General features: G+C 49.2%; 1 protein-coding gene across 3 annotated transcripts in view; it reads left to right on the top strand.

Annotated features, from left to right (window-relative positions):
- The window catches only part of TRIM33 (tripartite motif containing 33), a 505,710-nt gene that overhangs the window by 232,206 nt on the left and 247,896 nt on the right, over positions 1 to 25,608 (top strand). For all 3 annotated transcript variants that reach the window (XM_078644393.1, XM_078644394.1, XM_078644392.1), the window contains exons 9-10: positions 16,715 to 16,965; positions 20,194 to 20,358. In XM_078644393.1, the coding sequence (XP_078500519.1) occupies positions 16,715 to 16,965; positions 20,194 to 20,358 (416 nt within the window). The remainder of the gene's footprint in view (positions 1 to 16,714; positions 16,966 to 20,193; positions 20,359 to 25,608) is intronic.

The following is a 25,608-nucleotide window of genomic DNA, read 5'->3' as shown; positions in this document are numbered from 1 at the left end:
ATCAACTCTCAAAAAGTGTGCTTTTTGTCTCCAAGCATATATGCAAAGCCACAAAGCTCTTGGGGGGGAGAGGGGTTAATTATCCTGGAAAAGTCCCAGGCCTGGAGATCTTGGGTAGGAAAAATTAAATTGTTCTGGCGATTGTATTTTAGCAGTCTAGGTTAACAGTGCATGAAAATACATAGTTGTATCTGCTTCAGCTTAATGTGTCCTTTCAATCAATCAATCATAGCATTTGTAAAGTGCACTACATACCTGTGTGGGTCTCAAGGCGCTGGGGAAGGGGGGGCGAGGTTAGAGGAGGATCTGCCACGGGAGGTCGCTCTTCGGATGTGGGGGACAGTGGCGAGGGCGTGGTCGGCGGAGCAGAGCTGGCGGGTGGGGGTGTAGAAGCTCAGTCGGCTGTTGAGGTACGCTATTCCGGTGTTGTGGAGTGCTTTGTGTGCGTGGGTGAGGAGCTTGAAGGTTAACCTCTTGTTGACCGGGAGCCAGTGCAGGGGTCTCAGGTGGGGTGTGATGTGACTGTGGTGAGGGGTGTCAAGGAGCAGGCGTGCGGAGGCGTTCTGGATGATTTGGAGCCGTTTCAGGAGTTTGTCAGAGGCTCCTGTGTAGAGGGCGTTTCAGTAGTCCAGTCTGCTGCTGACGAGAGCCTGGGTGACCGTCCTTCTCGTTTCGGTGGGGATCCACTTGTAGATCCTGCGGAGCATGCGGAGGGTGTTGAAGCAGGAGGAAGAAACAGCGTTGACCTGCTTCGTCATGGAGAGGGTGGAGTCGAGGATGACCCCTAGGTAGCGTGCGTGGTCGGGGGGGGGGGGTTTGGAGCTGTTACTAGTGCTGTTGGCCACCAAGAGTCGTCCCAGGCCGCGGGGTGGAACCAAGGATGCGGACCTCCATCTTGTCCGAGTTGAGCTTTAGTTGGCTGTTTCTCATCCAGTTGGTGACAGCCTTCATTCCTTCGTGGAGGTTGGTTTTGGCAATGTGGGGGTCCTTGGTGAGGGAGGATTAGCTGGGTGTCATCAGCGTAAGAGATGATTTTTAGGTCATGCAGTCGGGCGAGGTGGGTGAGTGGTGCCCTGGGGTATGCCGCAGATTATCTCGGTGGCTTCGGAGCGGAAGGGGGGAGGTGGGCGCTCTGTGTTCTGCCGGAGAGGAAGGAGGTTGTCCAGTCCAGGGCATTCTCTTGGAACCCGGTGTTGTGGAGGCGTGTTCGTAGTGTGCGGTGGCAGACCGTTTCGAAGGCAGCTGACATGTCCAGGAGGATGAGGGCTGCAATTTCTCAGTTGTCCTTTTCATTACTCAAAACACTTCATTAAAATGTTCACTCCTAAACCAGTTAGACTAAATGGCTGTTTCTAAAACACAGGAGCATCTAATAAACTAGTGGTCCTTTGACACACTAGTGCCACTTTGCAAAAACACCTGCAACCTGAATCCAGAGGCTCCCACTGACTGCGACCATCTCCTGCAAGAAGAATCTGACATCTAAGGACATCCCTGCATTTGAAGCTACTTCTCTACTTACCTCTGCTGATGCTGGTCTCACTCCTGATGCCTCTGGTGCGACACCTGCAGCCAGTTTGTCTGAAGCAGGCTCTCCATTGAAAAGCATTGTTTCCCGATGCGGTATATGCACCCTGCATTCAGCTGCCCCTGTGCCACTTGTGGTGTATGTTTGATGCTGCTTTGTGCCCTACCCATACCCCCAAATCTTGACCCCTGCAATAGATTTAACTACCTGCATGGCTTTGAGCACCCCCATTTTCCATTGAAAAGGATAATGCTGAACTCCGAAGTTGACCTCTGCACCCACTGCCGCTGGTGGTGCAGCTTTGATACTCGCCTGACCATGGCCCGTTGCTGACCGTTAGTCCCTAGGGCTGGAACTGTAAGTTGTGTACTTACCTGTGTAACCGCATTATTGTTTTCTTCAATAGGATAACATTGAACTCTTTGAAAATTGTACTAAGTGACAACTTTTGAAAGACTAAAGTATTTTTCCTTCAAAACGTACGTACTTTATTGCCAACATATTGGTCCAAATTTATTTGGATCACTTTTTGCGTTGTCCTTTATTGGTCAATGTTGTGCAATAAATGTTTTACACTCCTCTGTTAGGACTAAGGCTACTCGCCCACTCTACCACTAATGAAGAACTTTGGGTTTACATTGAGCCCTGTGCCCTTCTTGGGAATGTCTGGGCTCTGTGCACGGTAGAACCACCTAGTGCCACACCATATACAGACACAGCTTCCTACAGCATGGCCATAGGCAGTGTGTTAAGTTGACTGTCATTTTTCTCGGCACCAAGGCAAGCAGGCTGTAGTGGCAGTTTGCATTGGCTTGGTGAGGGGCCCTTAGGCAACCCTCTTTAGTCCCATTGCGCTAGTACCATGCTACCATTTACTAGGGACCTAAACTGGGGTCTGAAGTGCCAATCGTGGTACAGTTTTAGGGAAGGAGCTCTGGCACAGGGGACCTTGTGCGCTTTCATTCAAAACCACCTTATTTTCCAGGCATAAAGTTGGGGGTCTAACCAAGGCAAAATAATCACTTTCTCACATACACCCTTGTATGTGTTTGAAGACTAACCATTTGCATACGTCCATGGTATTTCTAAGTAGTGATCTGGATGAGGTTTTTTGTTTTGATACATTGAAATGGAGAACTTGGAAAATTAAATTTCGTTTATTTGCTAATAAATGTGAAGATTTTCACTTCAAGGTAAATCTCTAGGTTTATGATGTTGAACTAGTGTAATTAAGTTTGTAGCTAGTAATCAAAACCTGATAGTTTTAAGTATTTTCTTTGGCTTCAGTGAAACAATTAAACTTTTGATTATAGGTGTAGCATCAACCAGGTACAGCTCTGTTTGTGCAGTCCATTTTACTCCATGTCTATTTGTTTTATTGCACGGGAGAAGATTTCCGCTAGGAAAGCATCTTGTTCGAAAAACAAAGGTCCTTAGCAAACATTTAAGAATACACAAAGAATAAAATATAGACCGTATTAGGTTGTTATATAGTTCCAATTTAAAGCCTGTTAAGGAAAAAACAGGGAAACAAAAGAAAGTGACCGGTAAGAATCACTGCAAACATTTAGAGATTACAGTCTGTCCACGAGTATATATTGAAAGCACACAGTAGTCGGATTCGAACGATCAAGTGGATTTACCAGTTGTGACTGTAGTGGTAGTGATTGTACAGAGATTGTGACAAAGTGCATCGGAATAAAAAGAAGAAATCAGTGATGAAAAACAATATAATAAAATACAGTAAAGCATGCCAATGCTCGAAAGTGGTATTGAGCCGAAAGTAGCCTGTTGAGCATACTATGGTGTCCATACGGTTCCGTAAAATCATTTACTCTGCGGAGGACCTAAACAATGGGCTAGACATAAGTGAAAAACGACGCAGTGTTCATGCCCACCCAGAATAAAAACACAGCGGGTGTGAGCGCCACTCAAAGACTGAGATTCAGACCAATTGTTTTTGTATACAAATATTACTTTAGTTTTTTTTTTTTTAAGAACCAAGCGAGCCTGGCTCAGGTAAACAATAAATACTTTACAGTAGTAATGCAATTGGAATACAGTTTGAATGATTGTATATGCACTTTGGTTGGATTTACAGTATGGATGCAGAGAAATGCAATACTTGGTAAATGCAGTACATAGACTTGAATAGGCTTTTTAGTAAAAATAGCAGGTAAGTAACTTTTGAGATTACTAGGCTTGCACAGAGTAGTATACCTAGGTACTACTCTGGGACATTTCCTGAAAACAAGTAAGTAAAAGAGTTTTTGTTAGATTGTGGAATTTTAAAGCGTTTCTCAAACTCCACACTTAGAAACTTTTCACAGAAAACTGTCAATGTTCTCCTATGGAGGAAAATAGTGTTATCGATTTTCAGGTAAGTATTTAGTAGTGGGAGTTGAGGTTCTGGGGTTAGACTCGGGTGTCCCTCAGGGTCAAGGATGCACTCTTGTTACACCCTCTGCGGCACTAGGGTGGCCGGGTGCAGAGTGCTGAGGCCCAATGTTATTCAACGGTGGATAGGGGGCCTCCGGTTGGTGGCTGCTGACTAGCCGGCCACTTGGTTGTGGGGGCAAAGCTCCTGGACTTTAGCTCAGGGCAATTGGGGAAACAAATTAGCACCAAAGGTGCACCCACAGCAGCACTAGGGCGGCCAGGTGCAGAGTGCTGTTTCAACGCCGGGCTCCCTGTTTTCAATAGGGAACCTCCGGTTTGCAAAGGCACTGCAGGCTTGGGGACAAAGGTCTTCTGGGTGCGACCACCACTTCGAGAGGAAAGTTGGGAAGTTAGTGGTTGGTGTAGCACCGTCGGTTTGGGCACACAAGGCCCTGGGACTTCAGGTGCAGGGGTGCCTTTTGGGGTCGGATCTTCTTGCCAGCTCCTGGAGGCAGTTAGGGGGCCTTCTGGATTTAGACTGCAGGCATCGGCGTGAGGCAGGTCAGGGGTCACCGGATCTTGGATAAGGATCGTGGCTCGAGCTTCGGATGCAGAGTGGTGCGGATTTGAGTTTACCGCCCGAAGGCCAGAGGTTGCAGATTAACAAATCCGGTGTTCACAGGAGAGAAAGTCTTTGTGGTTTAAGGCAGGCAGGTCCTCCGGGGTTTTTGAGGTTGCTGGCTGTGAGACACCAGGATTTTGCAGGAGCAGGTTCAAGGGGGAGACAGGCCGGTAGGGCTGGAGCCAAGTCAGTGGGCGCCTTCCTCTTAGCTTCTGCATGGCTGTTCGGTCTTTCTTCTTGTCTGCGGAAGCAAGGTTCAGGGGTGCCCCTAAATCCTAGATTTGAGGGTGTTACAGTTGGTAAAAGACGGAGACAAATTAGTCCCTTCCCTGGGGTGAGTATACCCCCTATTATGCCACCCTCCAGTGGAAGGGGGGCTTGAGCCTGTCCCTGGTTGGCTGAGTCCCCCCATCTTCAAGATGGCCTGGACTGGGAGGAGGCGGTGTGAAGCACAACTCTATCTGAGGGGTGGAGTTGGCAGAGGTGGGCACACCTCTCTTCCTCACTTGTTTCCCTGGCCTCCCCCCCCCCCTGGTTCTCCTGCCCAAAGTGGGGATCAGAACCAATGGGGACCAGTTGCTGAGAGCAGCAAGTGGCCTGGGGAAGCTCACAAAGGCCGAAAGCCTTTGAAGCTTCCCGTTTGTGAACCCTGCCCATCCTGGGGTAGGAGGCTTTGCACCTCTTTCCAGGATGTGCATTGTTTCAGGCCCCAGAGAGCAGCAGGCTCCCGGCCCAGGGGTCCAGAAATGTCTGATGGTGGCAGCTGAAAGCAGCAACTCAGCCTGGACATTAGTGGTAGGTTAGTTTTCAGGGCGCATCTCTAAGATGCCCTCTGTGTGCATATTTCATTAAATCCCACACTGGCATCAGCATTGGGAAGAGGGGTTGGGCTAACGGCTGGGGCGGTTGACCTTTAATCTGGGGAACTGTGTTCGAGAATCGGCAATGACTCTGAACATCCTGTGATTCTGGGCAAATCACTTAATCTCCCCTTGCCTAAAAAAAAAATAATATATCCTCATGTAACACAACTGTTGCTATGTAAAGGGCTCTGATACCTGATACCTTCGGGTCAAGTTCGGGCTATATAAAACTCTGTAAAATATTTAAAAAAATGTGCTGAGAAGTTTGATACCAAACTTCTCAGTTTTCAGTGTAACCATTATGGTGCTGTGGAGTTCATAATGACAAACTCCCAGAACCATTTACTCTGAATAGCAGTACTGCACTTACAATGTCTAAGAGTGGACTTAGACACTGTAGGGGTGCTGTGTGTGTGTGTCCTCGTGTCCTCTAATTGTGGCACAATAAGTGCTGCAGCCCTTAGAGGCCTTCTCTGGTGACAGTGCCCTAGGTACATGTGGTTCTAATTACCAGGGGCTGACCTGTGGCCAGAGATGCCAATCGGGTTTAGGCTTCAATGCAGTTTTATGGAAAGGCCCTGGGTACCTGATTAGCAGGAGCCCAGGGCACACTCAGTCAAAGTACATCAGCAATTCAGCAGGAGGTGGGGGCACCCATGCAGAAAGATGGCACTTTCTCACACGCAGCATCAGGGGAATCTCTCCGACAGTGAAGGCTGATCAACTGCAATTGTATCAGGCAGACCCCTCTCCCTTCCCCAACCAGATCACACAGTTGTCACAGATGTGTCACTCCTGGGATAGGGTGGCCTTCTGGGAGAGGTGGCGATCAGAGGAATCTGAAAGAGAAACGTTAGTGATAGATTTCTTACCTTAGAATATCCCCAGGCATCCGACTGGATCCGGAAAGTTTTTCGTCAGACGTACCCCTGTGTGTCGGTAGGTGGCGTTGTGCGGCTCCACGTCCATCACGATGACGTCACGGAAACTACTTGGGCGCCACCCATGCGAGCTGACGTCAGTTCTTTCTTTTTCCGCGCCAGCAAGAGCAGATCCGGTTAGAGTACGTACCCTAGTCACTTTTGACTTTTGTCTCTACTTCTTTGAGTCTTGACTCCTGGTGCCGCGTAGGGATGCCTGGGTTTAAATCCTGCAGGGCCTGCCGCCGTACGATGTCGGTGGCCGACCCTCAGGGCATTTGTCTTTACTGTCTGGGGCGCGACCATGACTCCCGGTCATGTTCCGATTGTCTGACCATGGCTCCGAAGGCTTTGCGGGAGCGGTCCCGAAAGCTGTTGGAATCAATCGTATGCGTGCCGTTCGAGGTCCAGGGGTAGCTTGAGGTACTGACCACAGAGCCATCATCATCGCTCCTCTGGGTCAAAGTCTTCACCCTCGGAATCGGCTAAGAGACGTCACAAGAAAAAGTCGTAGTAGCGTGTACACTCTCCGACTGGGGTCTCCGGACGAGGGGGCCAGGGGTCTTTCCCCCACAGCTCAGTTGGAGCCTGAGAGTCCCGCGGCCTACCCTCCTTATCCGGGTCCATCGGCGACTCCGGCCCAGGTGCAAGAGTTTCTTGCCGCCATGGACTGCCTTTTCAGGTTTAGGGCTCCCACCGGCGCGCCTCCGCGCCCCGTGGTCCCTATTGAGGGCCTTTGCTTGTCGCCGCAAGGTCCTCAGCCAGCGGCTCCGTTCCCGGCACCCCCGGCGGTTCCGTTCCCGGCACCGCAATGAGTTCCGTTTGTCCCACGTCCACCCTTGCAATAGTTTCTGGCTTGGGACCCTAATTGGGACATGGAGCCGGCACCGTTGGAGCATTTGTTTTCCCCTTTGCCTTTCCCGACAATGCAGCCTTTGCCTCGGGCCGTGGAGGAGCGGCGTGACTGGGAGAGGTCTGAGGACCCTCTTGCACGGCAGTGCGAATCCGAACATGAGTGGGCGGAGGATTCGGAGGATGCAAGTGGCCTTGCCCTCTCCTCTGAGCCTGGGTTTGTGTCTCCTCCCGCTGTCATGGAGGAAGGCGCCACATATACTGTTGTGCTTCGTAGAGCAGCTGAGGCTCTTGACCTTGATCTGCCTACTGTTACTCTCAAGATGAACCTCCTTTCTGAAGTGCTTCAGCCGGCGGCAAGTTCTATGGAATCTCTACTTCAGTTCAATGACGCCTTGACGAATGTTTTGATGGGCGCCTGCCACAGAGGTTCCTGTGGAGAAGAACGCGGCCAGGCGTCATTTCCCGGCACTGGGTCAGGTGACCCTGCCTCTTTAACAAATCATCTGACCCCGGAGAGCCTGGTTATTCAGGCCTCCACTTCGCAAAGTGCATTCCCTACCGCTCAGCCGGATAAGGAATCGAAACAGCTGGAACAGTTTGGCAAAAAGTTGTTTTCCTCTGCCAGCTTGGGGCTTCGGTCAGTCAACACTGCATGCCTCTTGGGCCGCTAATCTGACGCTGTGTGGGACACGGCGCAAACTCTGCCCCAGTGCCCGGAGGAGGTTCATGCTGTACTTTCCCAAGCTGTTGTGGAGGGGAAGGATGCCGAGAAGTTCGCCATTCGGTGTGGGCTGGACACTGCGCTTTTGATGGTACTTGCCTGTTTGGTGATAAGGCTTGGGTCTCTCCACCGCACGCCCCGCAGCGTCTACTTTTCGTCCCTTCTGTGGCCACAGAAAGGGCACCCCTACACGTTTGTTCAGCCACAAGCATGCGCAGAACAAACCTCAGGGCGGGCGCGGTGGCCGCCGTGACGGCACAGGGGGCCACCGTGCAGGTCAGTCCACCTCCGCTTCCGCAGCATCCGCCTCAAAGCCTTCCTAGTCCAAGCTTTGGGTTGCACCCCATGCCGGTGGGCGGCAGGATTCAACATCACCTCTCCCCACTGGTGCTCTGTTACTTCGGACAGGTAGGTGCTGCAAATCGTTCGAAGGGGCTACTCCCTCCCCTTCGAGTCTGGCCCCCCAGCCATGCCACCTCAGTTCCACCGCATGTCGGAGATCACTTTGCGCTTCTCCAACAGGAAGTCACGGCCCTCTTGGCCAAGGGGGCTATCGAGCTTGTTCCTGGGCCAGAAGTAGGACATGGTTGTTATTCCCACTACTTTGTGGTCCCCAAGAAGGAGAAAGGGGGACTGTGCCCCATCTTGGACCTCAGGAATGTCAATCGCTTCCTTCGGAAGGAGAAGTTCAAGATGTTGACTGTGGCTCAGTTCTTGGCTGCCGTCGACCCTGGAGACTGGATGGTGGCGTTGGACTTGCAGGACGCATATTTTCAGATCCCCGTCCTGCCGGCCCATCGGCGTTCTCTGCGGTTCAAGGTAGGCCAGGAGCATTTTCAGTTTGCCATGCTCCCCTTCGGCCTTGCCACCGCCCCTCAGGTGTTCACGAAAGTGATGGCGGTGGTCACAGCCCATCTGTGCAGGTCAGGGGTGTCATTCTTCCCTTACCTTGACGACTAGTTGTTGAAGGCGGGCTCGCCCCAGGCAGTCGTCACCCACCTTCAGACTAGTGCCGACCTGCATTTGCTGGGGTTCTCCATCAACGTGCCGAAGTCGCACCGGAGTCCCTCTCAAAAGCTCCCCTTTATCGGTGAGGTTCTGGATTCAACGCTGTTTCGGGTTTATCCTCCTGAGCAGCGAGTCCGTAATATTCAGGCTATGATTCCGATCTTTCAGCCTCTATCCCGAGTTTGTCGGGATGACCCTCCGGCTCCTGGGCCTGATGGTCTCCTGCATCCTGCTAGTGCAAAATGCCAGATGGCATGTGCGGACTCTGCAGTAAGACTTGAAGTTCCAGTGGGCACAGCATCAGAGCAACCTGTCCGATCATGTCCAGATCTCAGAGGACACTGCATGACAATTGCAGTGGTGGCTCACAAATCTAGATTGGGTCAATGGCAAATCCCTCTCCCTTTCCCAACTGGATCACACAGTTGACAGATGCGTCCCTCCTGGGATGGGGCGGCCACTCTGGAGAGTCTGAGATCATTGGCCTCTGGTCTCTGGCGGAGTCCCGGCTCCAAATCAATCTTTTAGAGCTTCAGGCGATCCGACTTGCACTGAAGACATTCCTTCCCTCTGTCCGGGGAAGTGTAGTGCTGGTGTTCACGGACAACACCACCGCCATGTGGTATTGCAACAAACAGGGCGGGTTGGGGTCGTGGACCCTATGTCAGGAGCCTCTGCGCCTCTGGACATGCCTGGAACATCAATGCATTATTACCTTGGTGGTTCAACACCTGGCAGGTTCCCTGAACACCAGGGCGGACGAACTCAGCCGCCGGTGCATGATGGATCACGAATGGCGTCTGAACTCGGACGTGGCGCAAGGTCTCTGTGAGAAAGTGGCTCTGTATATACTGTACTAGAATGAAGTACAGTATGTATAGAGTCCACCAACCCCAGAGGTATAAGAGAGGTTAAAGTCAGAACTGACCTTACTCTCCAAAGTGGTAGCTTGGTCGAGCTGTAAGGCAGTGCTAGAGGACAGTGTAAAGCATTTGTTGTACACACTCAGTCAGCAAAAGGTTTCACACACCCAAGAACTGAACTCCAGGCCAATTGTTATATCCTCAGATATACTTGTTTTATTTTTAGAACGAACAGTTATAAAAATATACTTTTCAAGTTGAGTACTCGTGTAAATACTTTTCAAAGGAGCAATAAAGTTTGTGCACACAATAATTACAGGATAGATAGTAAGCAACACAGTTTGAAACACACTCTAGCATTGAGCTCAATGGATTTTTCACAGATAAGTACAGTTGATTACTTTATGGATTACTTTGGTAATTCCAGGACCAGATCTTAGATTCAGTCCTGGGGTCTAAGCTGAAACCAGATTAGCAAAAACGTTTTAATTACTGTGATGAATTTTCATGAATATAAAGCTGTTTTAAAAGTTCACACTTAGAAACTTTTCAATGTAAATCTGACATTGTTATTTAATGGGAAGAAATTCAGGTTGCAGGTAAAGTATGATCACGTTACTTTTGTAACCCAGCACTGGGGGCTCAACTCAAAACAGGTTGGTAATTGCGTTTCAGTATTTCGTACGATTTTTAAAGAATATTTGCAGTTTTCAAAAGTTAACACTTAGAAGAAATTTCATAGAAAAGCAGACAATGGGTTGCTATGGAGAAAATACAGATTACTAGTAAACCCGCAAGGGATTACTTTTACGGTTCAGTACTGGTCTGAAAGGTACAGTACTGGCTTCTCCCCATATCACATGTGAGTACTTTGGATTTCAAAATGGGTCAATGTTATCCAATGGCAGGTAAGTGAGTTACCGGTTTCCAGGTGAGTACTTGGTTGGCGAAGTTAAGGTTCTTGGTATAGACTCAGGGGTCCCCCAGGGTCAGGTGAGTACAGTTAGTTCAGTCCCGGCGGCCGGGTGCAGAGGTAGGTAGGCCCAATAATATCCAATGAGGGAAAGGGGGCCTTCGGTTGGTGGCTGCGGGCTAGCAGGCCACGCGGCTCTGAGAGTTGGGCTCCTGGTCACTTGCTCAGGGCAAGGGGGGGAAGTAGGATAGGACAAAGGGGTCACAGCCAGCGGCACTCGGGCGGCTGGGTGCAGGGTGCTTTTGAGCCATCGGGCGCTCAATGTTACCCATTGAGGATCTTGAAGAGGCAACAAAGGCTGCAGGCTCGGGGACGGACACTCTCCATGGGCGACCAGCACTTCGAGAGGTACGTTGGAATGTTGAAGCACAGGTAGGTACCCCACAGGGAGCCGCGGGGCGCCGGGTGCAGGGGTGTCTTTGGGGGCCGGAAAGGCTTACCCTCGGCTGATCGCGGTTGGGGTGGCCCCTGGTTCTGAGTCTGCAGGTGTCGGCTGGTTCGTCAAGGAGGGTCTTTGGGCACTAGACTTCGAATCCCAGTCGCCGGGGGGATGTCCTCGTGGTCTTGGTTCGGGTTGGCCAGGCCAGGCCCAGGCCTGGCTGGTGCAGAGTGGGCTGGTCCGGAGCTTCCTGGTGAGCACCAGGTGGGTTGTTGCAGCAGAGCCTCTGCTGATGGGAGTCCCAATCTTCGAAAGGGTCAAGGCAGGCAGGTCCTCTGGGTGTCCCAAGGTTGCTGTCCGCGGAGGTCACCGGGATTAAGAAGGAGCAGGTTCCAGGATCAACAGGCCGGTAGGGCTGGGGCTAATTCAGTTGTTGTTGTGATGTTAGCAGTGGCGGGTCGGCTTCCTCTTGATCTTCTTTCTTCTTTTTGATATCGGGATCTGAGGAAGGAAGTTTCAGGGAGCCCCTAAATACTAAATTTAGGGGTGTTACAGGTAGGGCAAGGACAGGGACCAATTTGTCCCTGTCCTGGGGTGAGTACACCCCCTAGCCTGCTCCTCTCCTGTGGGGGGGGGGGGCAGGAGCCTAGCTGGGATTGGGCAGGGCTCCCCATCTACAACATGGCCGGGGCCCGGGGTTGTGCTTCACCTCGCCTCCCCCACTTGAGGGGTGGGATTGGCACAGGCTGGCACACCCCCCTTCCTGACGTAGTTTTTCCCGCCAGTCTTCCTGCCAGTGCGGGGGTCAGGACGGTTGGGGGCTGGTTGCTGGGTACAGCAAATGGTCTGGAGAAGCTCACAGAGGCAGTATGCCTTTGAAGCTTCCCCCTGCCCATCCTGGGGAAGGAGACCTAGCACCTCGCCCAGGATGTGCATTGTTGCAGGCCCAGGAGAGCGGGACTCTCCTACCCAGGGGTCCAGCAACATTTCTGCTGTGTGGCAGCCTCTGCAGACACTCAGTCAGACGTGGATTATAGGTTACGTTTTAAGGGGGGGCATCTCTAAGATGCCCTCTGGTGCATTTTACATTACATCTCACACTGGCATCAGTGTGGGTTTAATGTGCTGAGAAGTTTGGTACCAAACTTGTCAGTCTTCAGTGTAGCCATTGTGGTGCTGTGGAGTTAGTAATGACAACCTCCCAGCACCATATAATCTTAATGGCATCACTGCACCTACAGTGCCCAGGAATGGCCCTGGGTACTGTAGGGGCACAGGGCTCATGCACCTGTGCCCACACCACTGGCATAGGGCACCCAGCTAGAGGGGTGACTGATAAATGCCAGGGCAGTGGGTCTGGGTGCATGGCACACAGGGATGTGTGCCATGTCGACTCTTTGTTTCGTTTTGTACCTAGGCACTCACCCTGCAAAGGCAGTGTGTGGGTACCAACGTGCAGGGCCCCTAAGGGTGGCACAATAAGTGCTGCAGTCCTTAGGGGTATTCTCTGGTCATCATGCCCTGGGTACCTAGGGTACCATTTACTAGGGGCTGATAGGTGGCCAAAGATGCCAATTGGGTTATGTTTCAACACAGTTTTTAGGGAAGGAACACAGGCCCTGGGTACCTGGTTGGCAGGAGCCCAGGGCACACTCAGTCAAAGCACATCAGCAGTTCAGAAAAAAGTGGGGGCATACCAATGCAAGAAAGATGGCACTTTATCACAGTCTCTTTCTGCAGAGGGGAAGCCTTGGTTAGATCTATTTGCCACCAAAGAGAATGCACAATGTGATCAATTCTGCTTGTTGGAATTTCCAAGGCGTCATTCACTCGGCGACACTTTTCGTAGCGAGTGGAGTTGTGGTCTGTTGTACGCATTTCCGCCTACACCACTTCTCCCCAGAGTGCTGAAGAAGATCAAGCGCAACCGGGCCCAAGTCATCCTGTGGCTCCGGATTGGGCACGAAGATACTGATATCCCAAGCTACTCAGCATGGTGATCAATCCCCTGATCCGACTGCCTCTTCGGGAGGATCTTTTGTCGCAGCAGCAGGGGGCGGTCCTCCACCTGAACCTGTCAAGCCTTCACCTCCACCTGAAGTCTGTGATGTCATTCTGGCAGCCATGCGTCCATCCACTTAGACGGTATACACCTGCAGGTGGAACACATTTGTGGAATGGTGCACAGCAAAGCCTGTGAATCCTCTTTCTGCCCCTCTTTCTGAGGTCCTTCTGTTCCTACTATCCTTGGCACAGCAGGGCTCTGCTCTGGGCACTATTAAAGGTTATCTTTCGGCCGTCTCCGCCTTTCTAAGGCTTCCAGATCAGCCTTCTCTCTTTAAGTCCCTGGTTGTTAACCGTTTCCTGAAAGGCATTACACACACGTTCCCTCCTGTGCCTTTCATAATGCCTCAATGGGACTTAAATCTTGTCTTGATCTATCTGATGTGCTCGTTCCCTTCGAGCCCCTTCATAACTGTCCTTTGCGTCTTCTCACCTTAAAGACTGCTTTCCTGGTAGCTATCACCTCTGCCAGAAGAGTGAGTAATCTCCAGGCTCTTTCTTCTAAACCTCCTTTCCGTTCTGTTCATCCGGACAAGGTGGTTTTAAGGACCCGTCCTTTTTTCTTGCCAAAGGTTGTCACGCCCTTCCACATCGGGCAGACCATCACTTTGCCCACCTTTCTTCCGCCTCCGCATCCTTCAAAGAGGAAGAGAGACTCCACTGTCTGGACTCAAAACGTGCGCTCTTGTTCTATCTGAAGCGTACACAACAGTTCCGGGTGGATGACCAGTTCTTTGTTGGCTACGTGGGTGCCACAAAAGGTTGTGCCGTGCACAAATGGACCATCTCTCGGTGGGTCGTTCTGTGCATCAAAGAATGTTACTCGTTGGCTAAGGAGGAGCACTCTGTGGGACTGTGTGCCCATTCTACCAGGGCGACGGCAGCCACTAATGCCTTGGGATGCGGCGTTCCCTTGCAGGACCTTTGTTAGGCAGCTACATGGGCCTTGCTGCACACGTTTACCAAGCATTACAGCCTTGATAGTCAAGTTCGGAGAGACTGCTTCTTTGGCAGTTCTGTTCTCCATGACTTTCTGTTTAATCTTATTCGTAGACCCACCACCGGGGTTGGTATTGCTGGGGTATCTATTCTAAGGTAAGGAATCTATCACTAACTCGTCGTTCAGATGCACAAGTTACTACTTGTGTAATGATATCTGCAATAGACATTAGTTAGTGATAGATTCCTTACCGCCTCACGCATCCTCCCCGTTCTGCGAACTGATTTGTAGGGTTACGGTCATCCCTTTCAGCGCCCTAGTTTCATGGCTCCAGTGGGCACCTTCTTGCATGGGTCTGCGTTCCTGGTGCAGAAAGTAGTGTACAGAACTGACGTCCGCGTACATGGGTGACGCCTAAGTAGTCTCCTTGACGTCATCTCAGCGCTTACGATGCCAACGACGGACGCAGAGTCGGACGACGCCACCTATCGACGCGTAGGGGTACTGCTGACGAAAAACTTTATAGATCCAGTCTTGACGCCTGGGGATATATAAGGTAAGGAATCTATCACTAACTAATTACTCTTACAGATATATTGTTACACAAGTAGTAACTTGTGCATCCAGACTCCACTTCAACTTATTAGAGCTAAGAGCGATTCGCTTGGCGTTGAAAGCTCTTCTCCCTTCCATCAGGGGGAAGCTGATCAAATGTTCACAGACAACACCACTGCCATGTGTAACTGCAACAAATAAAGCGGGTGGGATCTTGGATCCCTTGACGGGAGGCCTTCCGTCTCTGGACATGGCTGGAACAGCAGGGCATAGCTCCTGTGGCTCAACTCGTGGCTGGTCCCCAGGGAGGACAAACTCAGCAGACTGTGTCTAGGGGATCATGAATGGCGTCTCCATCCAGGTGTGGTGTTGCAAGGTCTCTTCAGCAGTGGGGAGAGCCCTGGTTAGATCTGTTAATCTCCGCCGAGAACACTCAATGTCAGCAGTTTTGGGCATTGGAGTGCCAAAGTGGCAGTCGCTTGGAGACGCTTTTTGTCTCAAGTTGCGCCTAGGCCTAATATGGGGCTTTCCATCCATACCACTGTTGCACAGAGGGCTCAAGATCAGGAGTGGCCGGGCCCAAGTTAATATTGTGGCCCCAGACTTGGCACAGAGAGTTTGGTGTCCTGAGCTTCTGCAGATGAGCGTCGATTCTCCAATCAGGCTTCCCCTTCTGGAGTATCTTCTGCTGCAGCAGCAGGAGAAGGTCCTTCACTCGAACCAGTCTACTTCTAACCTTCTTGCATGGAGATTGAGTAGCGGCTAATAACAGCATTCTGTCTTCCTCTCAAAGTGTTTGATGTGATTTTGGCAGCCAGACGTCTCTGTACCAAGACTGCGTACACCTGCTGGTGGCAAAAATTTGTGAAATATTGTGTGGAACAGTCTCTTGATCCTCTTTCTTCATCCTTCTCTCAGGTCCACTTTATTCTGGCCTTTACCCAGGAGAGCTCTGTTCTGGCTACTCTTAATGGATACCTTTCAGCCATTTCTGCCTTCTTGAGGCTGCCAGACCAACCCTATTTATTTAAATCTCCTATTGTAAATCGACTCCTCAAGGGGGTTTGTAAATATGTTCCCACCTGCCCCAGTCATCATGCAGCAGCGGGACCTTAATTTGGTTTTCACCTTCCTGATGTGTGCACCGTTTGAAACCTCTCAACTGCCCATCCGGCTGTTTACAATCAAAGCAGCCTTTTTGGTGGCAGTGACTTCTGCCAGGAGGTTGAGCGAATTGCAGGCTGTCATCCAAGCTTCCTTAACTCACTCACCCACCCACTGCGAAAAAAATTTTTGGGTCAGGGCTGATCTCTTTCAGGGCACTGTGCACACCACTGTCAGTGCACTAAATGGCTTTGCGCTCTTGGCTTGGAAACTCGTGAAAAGTGACGCCGGCACATCAAGGTGATGCCTATATAGGTAAGGCGGATGTCCGTTCCTGCGCAAAAGGCATCATGCAGAGCAGACAGACGGCACCTACAGATCTCTTATATTTATTGCTCCATGTTGATCTCCTTCCTCTAGCTGAAATATTTTTAAAGATGTCTCCTGTACCCTGCCCTAACTGCTGCATCAGAGTGGTCTGTGTGGAGAGAGGGTGAGGGCGGGAATTTGCAAAATGAATAAAGAGGACAATCTGGCACAGAATGAAGAGGAAGCTGGATTTCAGTCCATTACTTGATAAACAAGGTGCATTTACGGTTCTGATTGCTCAGCATTGTCCTCTTTTGGAATTTAAGTATCATGTTAATATAGGGAGTTTTTATCATGCAATTTTCAACTAGTAGCAGCAAATTTTATGTGTAATTTGTACTTTAACACAGTATTTGTAGGGGGTAGGGGGTATGTTCAGGTAGGAATCTGGGGCTCTGCAAAATTTAAGCTTTTGTCTCTTTTAAAGTTTATCTTGAGGGGAAAGGTATGCTGCTGTTGGAGCTGCAAATGTTTGTTGCTTTAGAATCTAGTATTTGATATTCATGCATCTTTTTCCTCCCAAAAAGATAATCCGTCCTACATTTGTGGTTTTAATTTTTTTTTTTTTTAGGTTCCCTTGTTGTTGAAAATAAACCAACGTCTGGTTATGCGCCCAATGTAGTGGTTGGACAAGTCCCGCCAGGAACAAACCATATAAACAAGGCCCCAGGGCAAATAAATCTTGCACAGCTCCGACTCCAGCATATGCAGCAGCAAGTATATGCCCAAAAACAGCATCAACAGATGCAACAGCAGATGAGGATGGGGCAGCCAACTGGACAACTTCAGAGATCAGTGGGACCTCAGATGTTACAGCAGCAGGTAAATTCCCATGTAATCCTGATTTTCTATTGCAGTAGAGCATAGTTATGTTAAATGAAATTTTGCATTCGTTGCAGTAGTCATGCAGGAGTGAGTATAGTAGTTTGCATATATTCAAATTGTAACTGTCACTTTTAAATGTTTAATTCTTGTTCATCCTAGTTAAAGGTAATTGTATGACACTCTGTCACAAATGCAAAACAGTTTTCACCGCTAGCAGAAAACTTGAGTTCGATTTGGAATATTCATTAATAATTTCATTATGTACAACTTAAAGTGCATACAAAATGTGGCATTGCTTAATTTTCAGGTGTGCACTGTGAGGGGAGAGTAGCAGTGCCTTCTCCAACCCATATCTGTTTCTCCCAAGTTACATGAAGTGGTATTGTCAAATCTGCATTTTCTGTTCCCCCTCTCCTTGTCACTTCAGATAGAAGGTTCTTAATAAATCAAACTTTGTTTGAAAGAACAGTCACTGCTTTAATAACTAATTTCATGCTACCTTGTTTAGTTTCAGATCTGGTTGTGCTACAGTCAGCTCATTCATTACCAATACAGTAAAAATAAATTTGAATTCACAAACGCTCACTTTGGAACCAAAGGCCACAAACTGAGAAAGCAAACATGGTATAGTAAGCAGAATTGTCTGTCACTTAGCTATTCTGGTATAAGAACTTTACTGATTGCAGTGGCGGCCAACACAGCTCGCTGGTGGCAGGGCGGGTTGGGGGGGGGCACATGGGCTGATTAAAAGATAGTAATGAAAAGCAAAAAAGTACCTTGCTGCCGCTGGGTCCTGCGTATTCTCTCCTGTGTTCGACTCCGGATCGGAACAAGAAGCAGGCAGCCAGCTTCCCACCCCTAAGCTAATCACAACGCTCCAATGATGCATCATGATTGGTCTGAGCACTGTGACAAAGCATTATGTGCAAGTGTGGCGACATTGCTGTAGTTTCTAGAAACTTTAAAATGTTACTGTGTAGATGGTCAATTTTTTTAAGAGCTTTCATCAAATTTTCTTATGTATCGTCCGACTAAACATGAAGCCAAGATACTGCCTGACCTGATTGTATAGGCTAACTACATTCTTTAATGGTGATTCAAGTAGAGAATGGCCTTATTCTCGGTTCTCTAATTGAAATGTCATCCGAGAAAGTATTACCAGTGAGTACCAGGAGTTTAATGGGCACATCCACTTGTGTAACAGGCAAAGAAAATGATGTAGCTGTCCCAACAGTACTTTTATGGTGCAGGAGAGCTGCAGAGGACAAAAATAACTGCATTACTTATCCTTATACTAGATGCTAAAAAACATAGGGGCTTATTACAACGTAGGTCAGAGTTGCCACCGACCAACACCGTCTCTGTCTTGGGACAGATCGAACTGTGGTCAGCGGTTCCGACTGCCTGATTATGATGCAAACGAACACTGTTCGGTCGGATACTCCCATTTCTCTATGGAAGCCTGTGTTACGGCCGTAAACCAGTCTTAATTCAGACTCTCATAAAGAAATGGGTGTGTGTAAAACTCGCAACCTGTGGCAGTCACCCTATGGTGCCTGCCACGCAGTGCATGGATTTACAGGAGTGCACCCTAGGTACCACCTTGGCCACCAACCGTAAGCTGCGGGGGCAAAGGGGCCCTGATAGGGACCCCCTAAAGTCACTTTCCAACAGCCTTTCCGTGTCTGACAGGCTAGCACACAGAAAAGCTGTGGGAAACTGACATTGTAGTCCCAACGGCAGAAACTTGATACATAGGGGATTATGGTGCAGTTCCAACCGGCCGAAAGACTACAGGAGCCAGTCGTCACTGCGTCGGAATGGCCAACCAGTTCTCACGCCGATCGCCAGCATCGTAATTCTCTGGTCTGACCGCAAACCAACTGTGTTGGTCTGAAAGCCTCCGACCACGGTTGGAAAGCTTCCTGATCGGCCCCTTGTTTTGTTTATTGCAAGAACAGGGTTTTTCTGTTTGAAACTGGAGTGAAATACCTCTGTAAGAAATTGGGTTACTTTTTTGGGGCTGGAGGGGTAACACCCTACTCAAGCAGTAATCACAATCCTAGTCTGGGTGAGGCACAAGCAAACTCTAAATTAACCTGTGTTCGACTCTCTCGTAGCTTGGCACAGAGCAGGCAGTCTTAACTCAGTACTTCAAACAGCAACACAGTGGAAACACACCACACCATGTTTAGGAATAGTAGTGCAATTTATAATAAATAAAACATACCAAAATGCCAGAAACCCTATCAGTAAAACCAAAGATATGCAAGTTGGTGAACAACCTTCACCACAAAACAGTCACCCCGAATGTTGACACAATGTGGTCCGTTACCACGACCGCGTTGTAACGCATACAATTACCCCGCAAGTCGTAACAACGGGGGAGGGGAGAGGGTGTTGGATTCAAATCCAACACCTTCCATACTGTCCGCACAGACCTGAGTTGGAATAGTAAATTATACTATTCCAACATCCAGCGCCCCCTCCGCAAGTCATTGTTACGACTAGTGGGATAATGGTATGCTTTGTTACAATGCTATCGTGGTAATGACTGCGTTGTAACAACATGCGGGGTGAAAAGCTGCAGAAAAAACAGGCATAATAATGCAAGATTTTAGTGAAAATAGTGCCAAAAAGTACAATGCGCCAACTGCGGGCAGTTATAAGTTCAGACCGACTGTGATGAAGCACTGGCTGGCTACAGGGACCCAGTTAAGCTCACTAAACAAGAGTGCCTTAAAATCCTGGTTGTGGAGTGTTGCGAAGTCCTGTGCCAGGTAATGCGTCTGTTCCGAGGAGCTTTGAAGAGAGGTTCCTCGTTGTTGTTGAAGACCCCGTTGAGATGGGCTTGCGGTGCGAATTCCAGTTGGGGGACTGAGTCTCCCAGTCGAGGCAATGTGTCTTTTGCGAGGAGCTGTGAGGCTGCGTTGCGAGCACCTGCGTTGTCGTCAAGGTTACCTTTGATAAGTGTTGCGATGTGACAGACTGCGTCTCGAAAACTTCAGACAGCCGTTCAAATGTGGGCTGCGAGGTTGATGTGGAGTCCTATGTGTCAACACCCCGCAGCAGAGGCAGAGCTATAATACATCTTTGAAATTCTGATTCTTTTTTTGTTTGTGACTGGTTGTTGAAACTATTGACAAAATAACAATTCAGTTACCACTAAAAATATGTATGTTGCAGACCTTTTATTTAGTTTAATATATGTTGTATGTTCTTTAGCCTCCTAGGTTGATCAGTGTGCAGACGATGCCACGAGGGAACATGAATTGTGGAGCTTTCCAGGCACATCAGATGAGAATGGCTCAGAATGCTGCTCGTATACCAGGGGTGCCACGTCACAATGGCTCTCAATATGCTATGATGCAGCCACACCTCCAAAGACAAGTAAGTTATTGAAACATTAGAGTAGCTTTGTTTGCTCATTTGTAAATGAATATCTATTGTCTAATGCCCTTCAATGTGAAATATTCTAAGACTAATTTGGTGGAATTTTAGTCAATTTGCTCCTTGATGCAGGAATGCTATAAATTGAGTGGTGTAAGAAGCTGGCTCTCTATATAAGGGAACAAAACAAGGTACAATGTGTAAAGAACCTTATTGGTTTAAAGAGGTAAAAATGATAACACAAAATGCTATCTTTTGTGGTAGTATGGGCGAGCAGTTTAGGCTGATCAGAGGGTAGTGCTAAGCATTTGTTGTACTCGAAGGCAATTAATAAGACACACACAAGAAATAATCCAAGACCAATTTCGAAAAATAGGTAAATTTCAATAGCAAAAAATCCGTTCTCTCTTAATTACTTTTTTGAGTATCGAATGTTACTGGTAAGTAAAATGTTAACTTTATTGCATCTTTACGCAACAATGCTTTCCAATGGGGGAAAAAAGGCACAAGTTGTGTACAGTTATTTACGGTAGGTTTCTGGAGATCTCCTTCTGGAAGTAGAGGCGTAGCGGGCCATGGTCCAAATTACCATCAGCATTTACTCTTTACCTGCCCTGGGGCGTCCTGGTGCAGAGGTGCTGGTCGGTTTGGTAGATGTGCGTGCCATGCTGGAGGAAAGAAGGCAGGCCACCTAAAAACAGGCTACAGAGGAGGACTTGAGGACTGTGAGAAAGTGCCATCTTTCTTGCATTGGTATGCCCCCACTTTTTTCTGACTGCTGATGTGCTTTGACTGAGTGTGCCCTGGGCTCCCGCCAACCAGGTACCCAGGGCCGGTGTTCCTTCCCTAAAACTGTGTTTCAACTAAAACCCAATTAACATCTCTGACCACCTGTCAGCCCCTAGCAAATGGTACCCAGGGCCTGATGACCAGAGAAGACCCCTGAGGGCTGCAGCACTTATTGTGCCACCCTCAGGGGCCCTGTATCCTGACACACACACGGCCTTTGCAGGCTGAGTGTCTACGTACAGAACCAAACAAAGAGTCGACATGGCACACATCCCAGTGTGCCATGCCCACAGAAACCACTGCCCTGGTATACTTCAGTCACCCCTCTAGCTGGGTGCCCGATGCCAGAGGTGTGGGCACAGGTGCATAAGCCCTGTGCCCCTACAGTACCCAGGGCCATCCTGGGCACTGTAAGTGCAGTGATGCCATTAAGAGTACATGGTGCTGGGAGGTTGTCATAATGAACTCCACAGCACCATAACGGCTACACTGAAGACTGACAAGTTTGGCATCAAACTTCTCAGCACACAAAACCCGCACTGATGCCAGTGTGGGATATAATGTAAAATGCACCAGAGGTCATCATAGAGATGCCCCCTGAAAACCTAACCTATAAGCCACGTCTGGACTGAGTGGCTGCAGAGGCTGCCACACAGCAGACATATTGCTGGACCCCTGGGTGGAGAACACCCCCCCCCCCCCCCCGCTTTCCTGGGCCTGCAACCATGCACATCCTGGGCATGATGCTGGGTCTCCTCCCCCAGGATGGGCAGGGGAAGCTTCACATGCATACCGCCTCTGTGAGCTTCTCCAGACCATTTGCTGTACCCAGCAGCTGGCCCCCACCAGTCCTCACCCACACTCTGGCAGGAAGACTGGCAGGAAAAACTACGTCAGGAAGGGGGGGGGTGCCAGCCTGTGCCAACCCCACCCCTCAGGTGGGGGAGACTAGGTGAAGCATGACCCCGGACTCCGACCATCTTGAAGATCGGGAGCCCTGCCCAATCACAGCTAGGCTCCTCCCCCCCCCCCCCCCCCCCCCCCCCACAGTAGAGTAGTAGGCTAGGGGATGTACCCACCTCAGGACAGGGACCTACTGGTCCCTGTCCTTGCCCTACCTGTAACGCCCCTTCAGTATTTAGGTTCTCCCTGAACCTTCCTTCCTCAGATCCCGATAAGAAAAGAAGAAAGAAGATCAAGAAGAAGACGACCCGCCATGCAGCTGCTAACAGGACAACAACAACTGACTTGGCCCCAGCCCTACCAGCCTGTTGATCCTGGAACCTGCTCCTGCCTAATCCCGGCGACTCCTGCGGACAGCAACCTTGGGACACCCAGAGGACCTGCCTGCCTTGACCCACTTAAAACCTGGGACTCCCATCAGCAGAGGCTCTGCTGCAACAACACCCCTGGTGCCAGACAGGAAGCTCCGGACCAACCCACTCTGCACCCGCCAAGCCCAGCCCATGCCCGAATAATCCAGGACCATGAGGACATCCCCCCCCCGGCGACTGGGACCCACAGTCCAGTGCCCAAAGACCCTCCTCGACAACCCTGACGACGCTTGCAGCCTCAGGACAGAGGACCCTTCCGACCGCGACCAGCAGGGGTAAGATTTCCCGACCTCAAGACAGCCCTGCACCCGGCGCCCAACGGCAACCCTGTGCCTAACTCCTGGGTGCCTACCTATCCTCCAAGATCCCAACTTACCCCTCGAAGTGTTGGTCGCTCCAGAAGATCCTTCGTCCCCGAGCCTGCAGCCTTTGTTCCCTTTTCAAGTTCCTCATTGAATAACATTGAGCGCCCGGCGGCTCAAAAGCACCCTGCACCCAGCCGCCCGAGTGCCCCTGGCAGTTCAACCTGTACCCTATCCTACTTCCCCATTTGCCCTGAGCAAGTGACCAGGAGCCCAGCTCCCACAGCTGCATGGCCTGCCAGCCAGCAGCCACCAACTGGAGGCCCCATTTTCCTCATTGGATAACATTGGGCCTAACTACCTCTGCACCCGGCCGCCCCTGTGCCACTGGGGGTAAACCAACTGTACTCAACTGACCCTGGAGGACCCTTGAGTCTATGCCCAGAACCCTAACTTCACCAGCCAAATACTCACCTGGAAACCGATAACTCACTTACCTGCCGTTGAACATTGACTGGTTTGACTCGAAAAATCTTCGAAGTGTGAGGTTTTGGAAACTAAAAATATTCATATATAATCACCCAAATTCCGAAGTACTCACCTGTGATCAGGGGAGAATCCAGTACTGTACCTTGTAGCCCAGTACTGAACTGCAAAAGTAATCCTTACCGGGTTTACTAGTAATCTGATTTTTCTCCTTAGGAATCCATTGTCTGCTTTTCTATAAAATTTCTTCTACCTACTTTTGATAACTTGAAATATTCTGTAAAAATCATACGAAATACTGAAACGCAATTACTCGCCTGTTTTAAGTTGAGACCCCAGTGCTGGACCCAGGAGCCCAGTACTGGATTACAAACGTAACACAATCATACTTTACCTGCAACCTGAATTTTCTCCCATTGGATAACATTGCCAGTTTTTCATTGAAAAGTTTCTAAGTGTGAACTTTTAAAACCGCCTTATATTCCTGAAGAATCACTACCATAACTAAAACAATTTTACTAAATTGGTTTCAGCTTAGAGACCCCAGGACTGGACCTAGGATCCAGTCCTGGAACTCCCAAAGTAATTTACAAAGTAATCAACTGTACATATGATGAAAACCCATTGAGCTCAATGCTATAGTGTGTCTAGAATTGTGTTGCCTACTGCAACCCCTGTATCTATTGTGTTGGCATAGTTTATTGCCTCTTAGCAAAGTAATTACATGAGAGTATTCATTTCGAGAAAAGTGTATTTTTTATACCAGTTGGTTCTAAAAAAAAAAAAAAAAACTATATCTGTTGATATAAAAACAAATGGCCTGGAGTTCAATCCTTGAGTGTGTGAAACCTTTTGCTGACTGAGTGTGTACAACACATGCTTTATACTGTCCTCTGGTACTGCCTTACTGCTCGACCAAGCTACCACTTTTGAGAGTAGGGTCAGTCCTTACTTTAACCTCTGTTATTCCTCTGGGGTTTGTGGACCCTATACACACTGTACATGTTTCTGGTCCAGTATATATAGAGCCACTTTCTCACAGGGACAAGTTCAGGAGCTTCCAAAAGGGAGCTTGGGCAACAAGCAGGTTTTGCATTGTGAATCTTTCTGGAGTCACTATGCTGTGCATTATTCAGGCATCTAGTGGTTGGGTCCGGAATTGTAGTATTTCTTCTCTTTTTGTTTGTTTTTCGTGGCCCAGGTGGGAGTCGACATACCTCCATTTGGTGTCCTTCGTGACGCCGACACGCTTCCTCCAGAAGCTCCCTCCTTTGGTCGCTATCTTCATATTGTTTTTTCTGCCGTTGGGTCTGGATCAACAGTGAAGGAGCTCCAAAACTTTGGAGAGAAGAATCAACAAAATCGAAACAACATCGAAAATATCACCTGAGAAGACACCGGAGGACAAGTAAAGACAGAAGTCGATGAAAGAAGAGAGTTGGCATAACCGTGTCCCAGAGTTCCTAGTTTTTCCATCATAAAGATAGACTCTGGAATTTCGTTTTCACTTCAGATAGCCCACCTTAGCAGTGGAACTAACTAGCCTGAAGGTGAACAGGCCTTTCTGACTAATCCTTTCCACCTGTCCATGTGCAAATGGGCCCAGGGCGGGAAGGAGAGGAGGGTCTGGGGGAGGGAGGGGGCGGTTGACGTCTTCTCCTGTGAGGGAAGCCCCCTTGCGTTGTAATTCTATTTTTAGGTCATTCTGTGTGAAGTAGTGTAAACTCACTCTGCCCTAGCAGGCTTTGTTTCTGACCTGAGAGCAAAGGCCAGAAACTCATCTGTGTTAGCATGCTGGCTAGGACCAGTCATTCAGCATACTAATAGGGTTAGATTTTCAGGGGGCACCTCTAAAGTGCCCATTGGGTTCATGTATTAATAAATCTAGCACTGGAATCCATAGTTCCAGAGATGTATAACTGCGTTGCCAGATACCTTAACATTTATTTTGCAAGATATATTCAAACATAAAAACAACCCGTGGTCCATGTATCTAACGAGGACAGCAGCAACTCTTAAATGTATCTGACCTTTCTAAATACCCCTTCAATCACGCACACTGCAGTAAAAAGTAGAATGAAAAAAACAAACCAAATTACTCTCAAAGACCACAGACTTTCAAAACAGTATCATATAACAATGACAGCCAAGCTGGATTCCAGGCACAACCTTACCTCAATAGTGCAATAGGGAAAGGTTGCCTGACCCAAATCATGGCAGCAAGGATGCTGTCATTACACATTAAAGACTTTAACCTCAACTGGCCACTGTTTTTCAAGATAGTGAAGTGTAGGCTTTGCGGATTCTACATTTACTTTGTAGCCGCCCGACGTTGCTTG

Source organism: Lissotriton helveticus, chromosome 5_1 (genome assembly GCF_964261635.1).
Source record: "Lissotriton helveticus chromosome 5_1, aLisHel1.1, whole genome shotgun sequence".
Lineage (NCBI taxonomy): Eukaryota > Metazoa > Chordata > Amphibia > Caudata > Salamandridae > Lissotriton > Lissotriton helveticus.
Note: the sequence above shows the minus strand (reverse complement) of the source record. Positions and strands in the feature narration are given on the sequence as shown.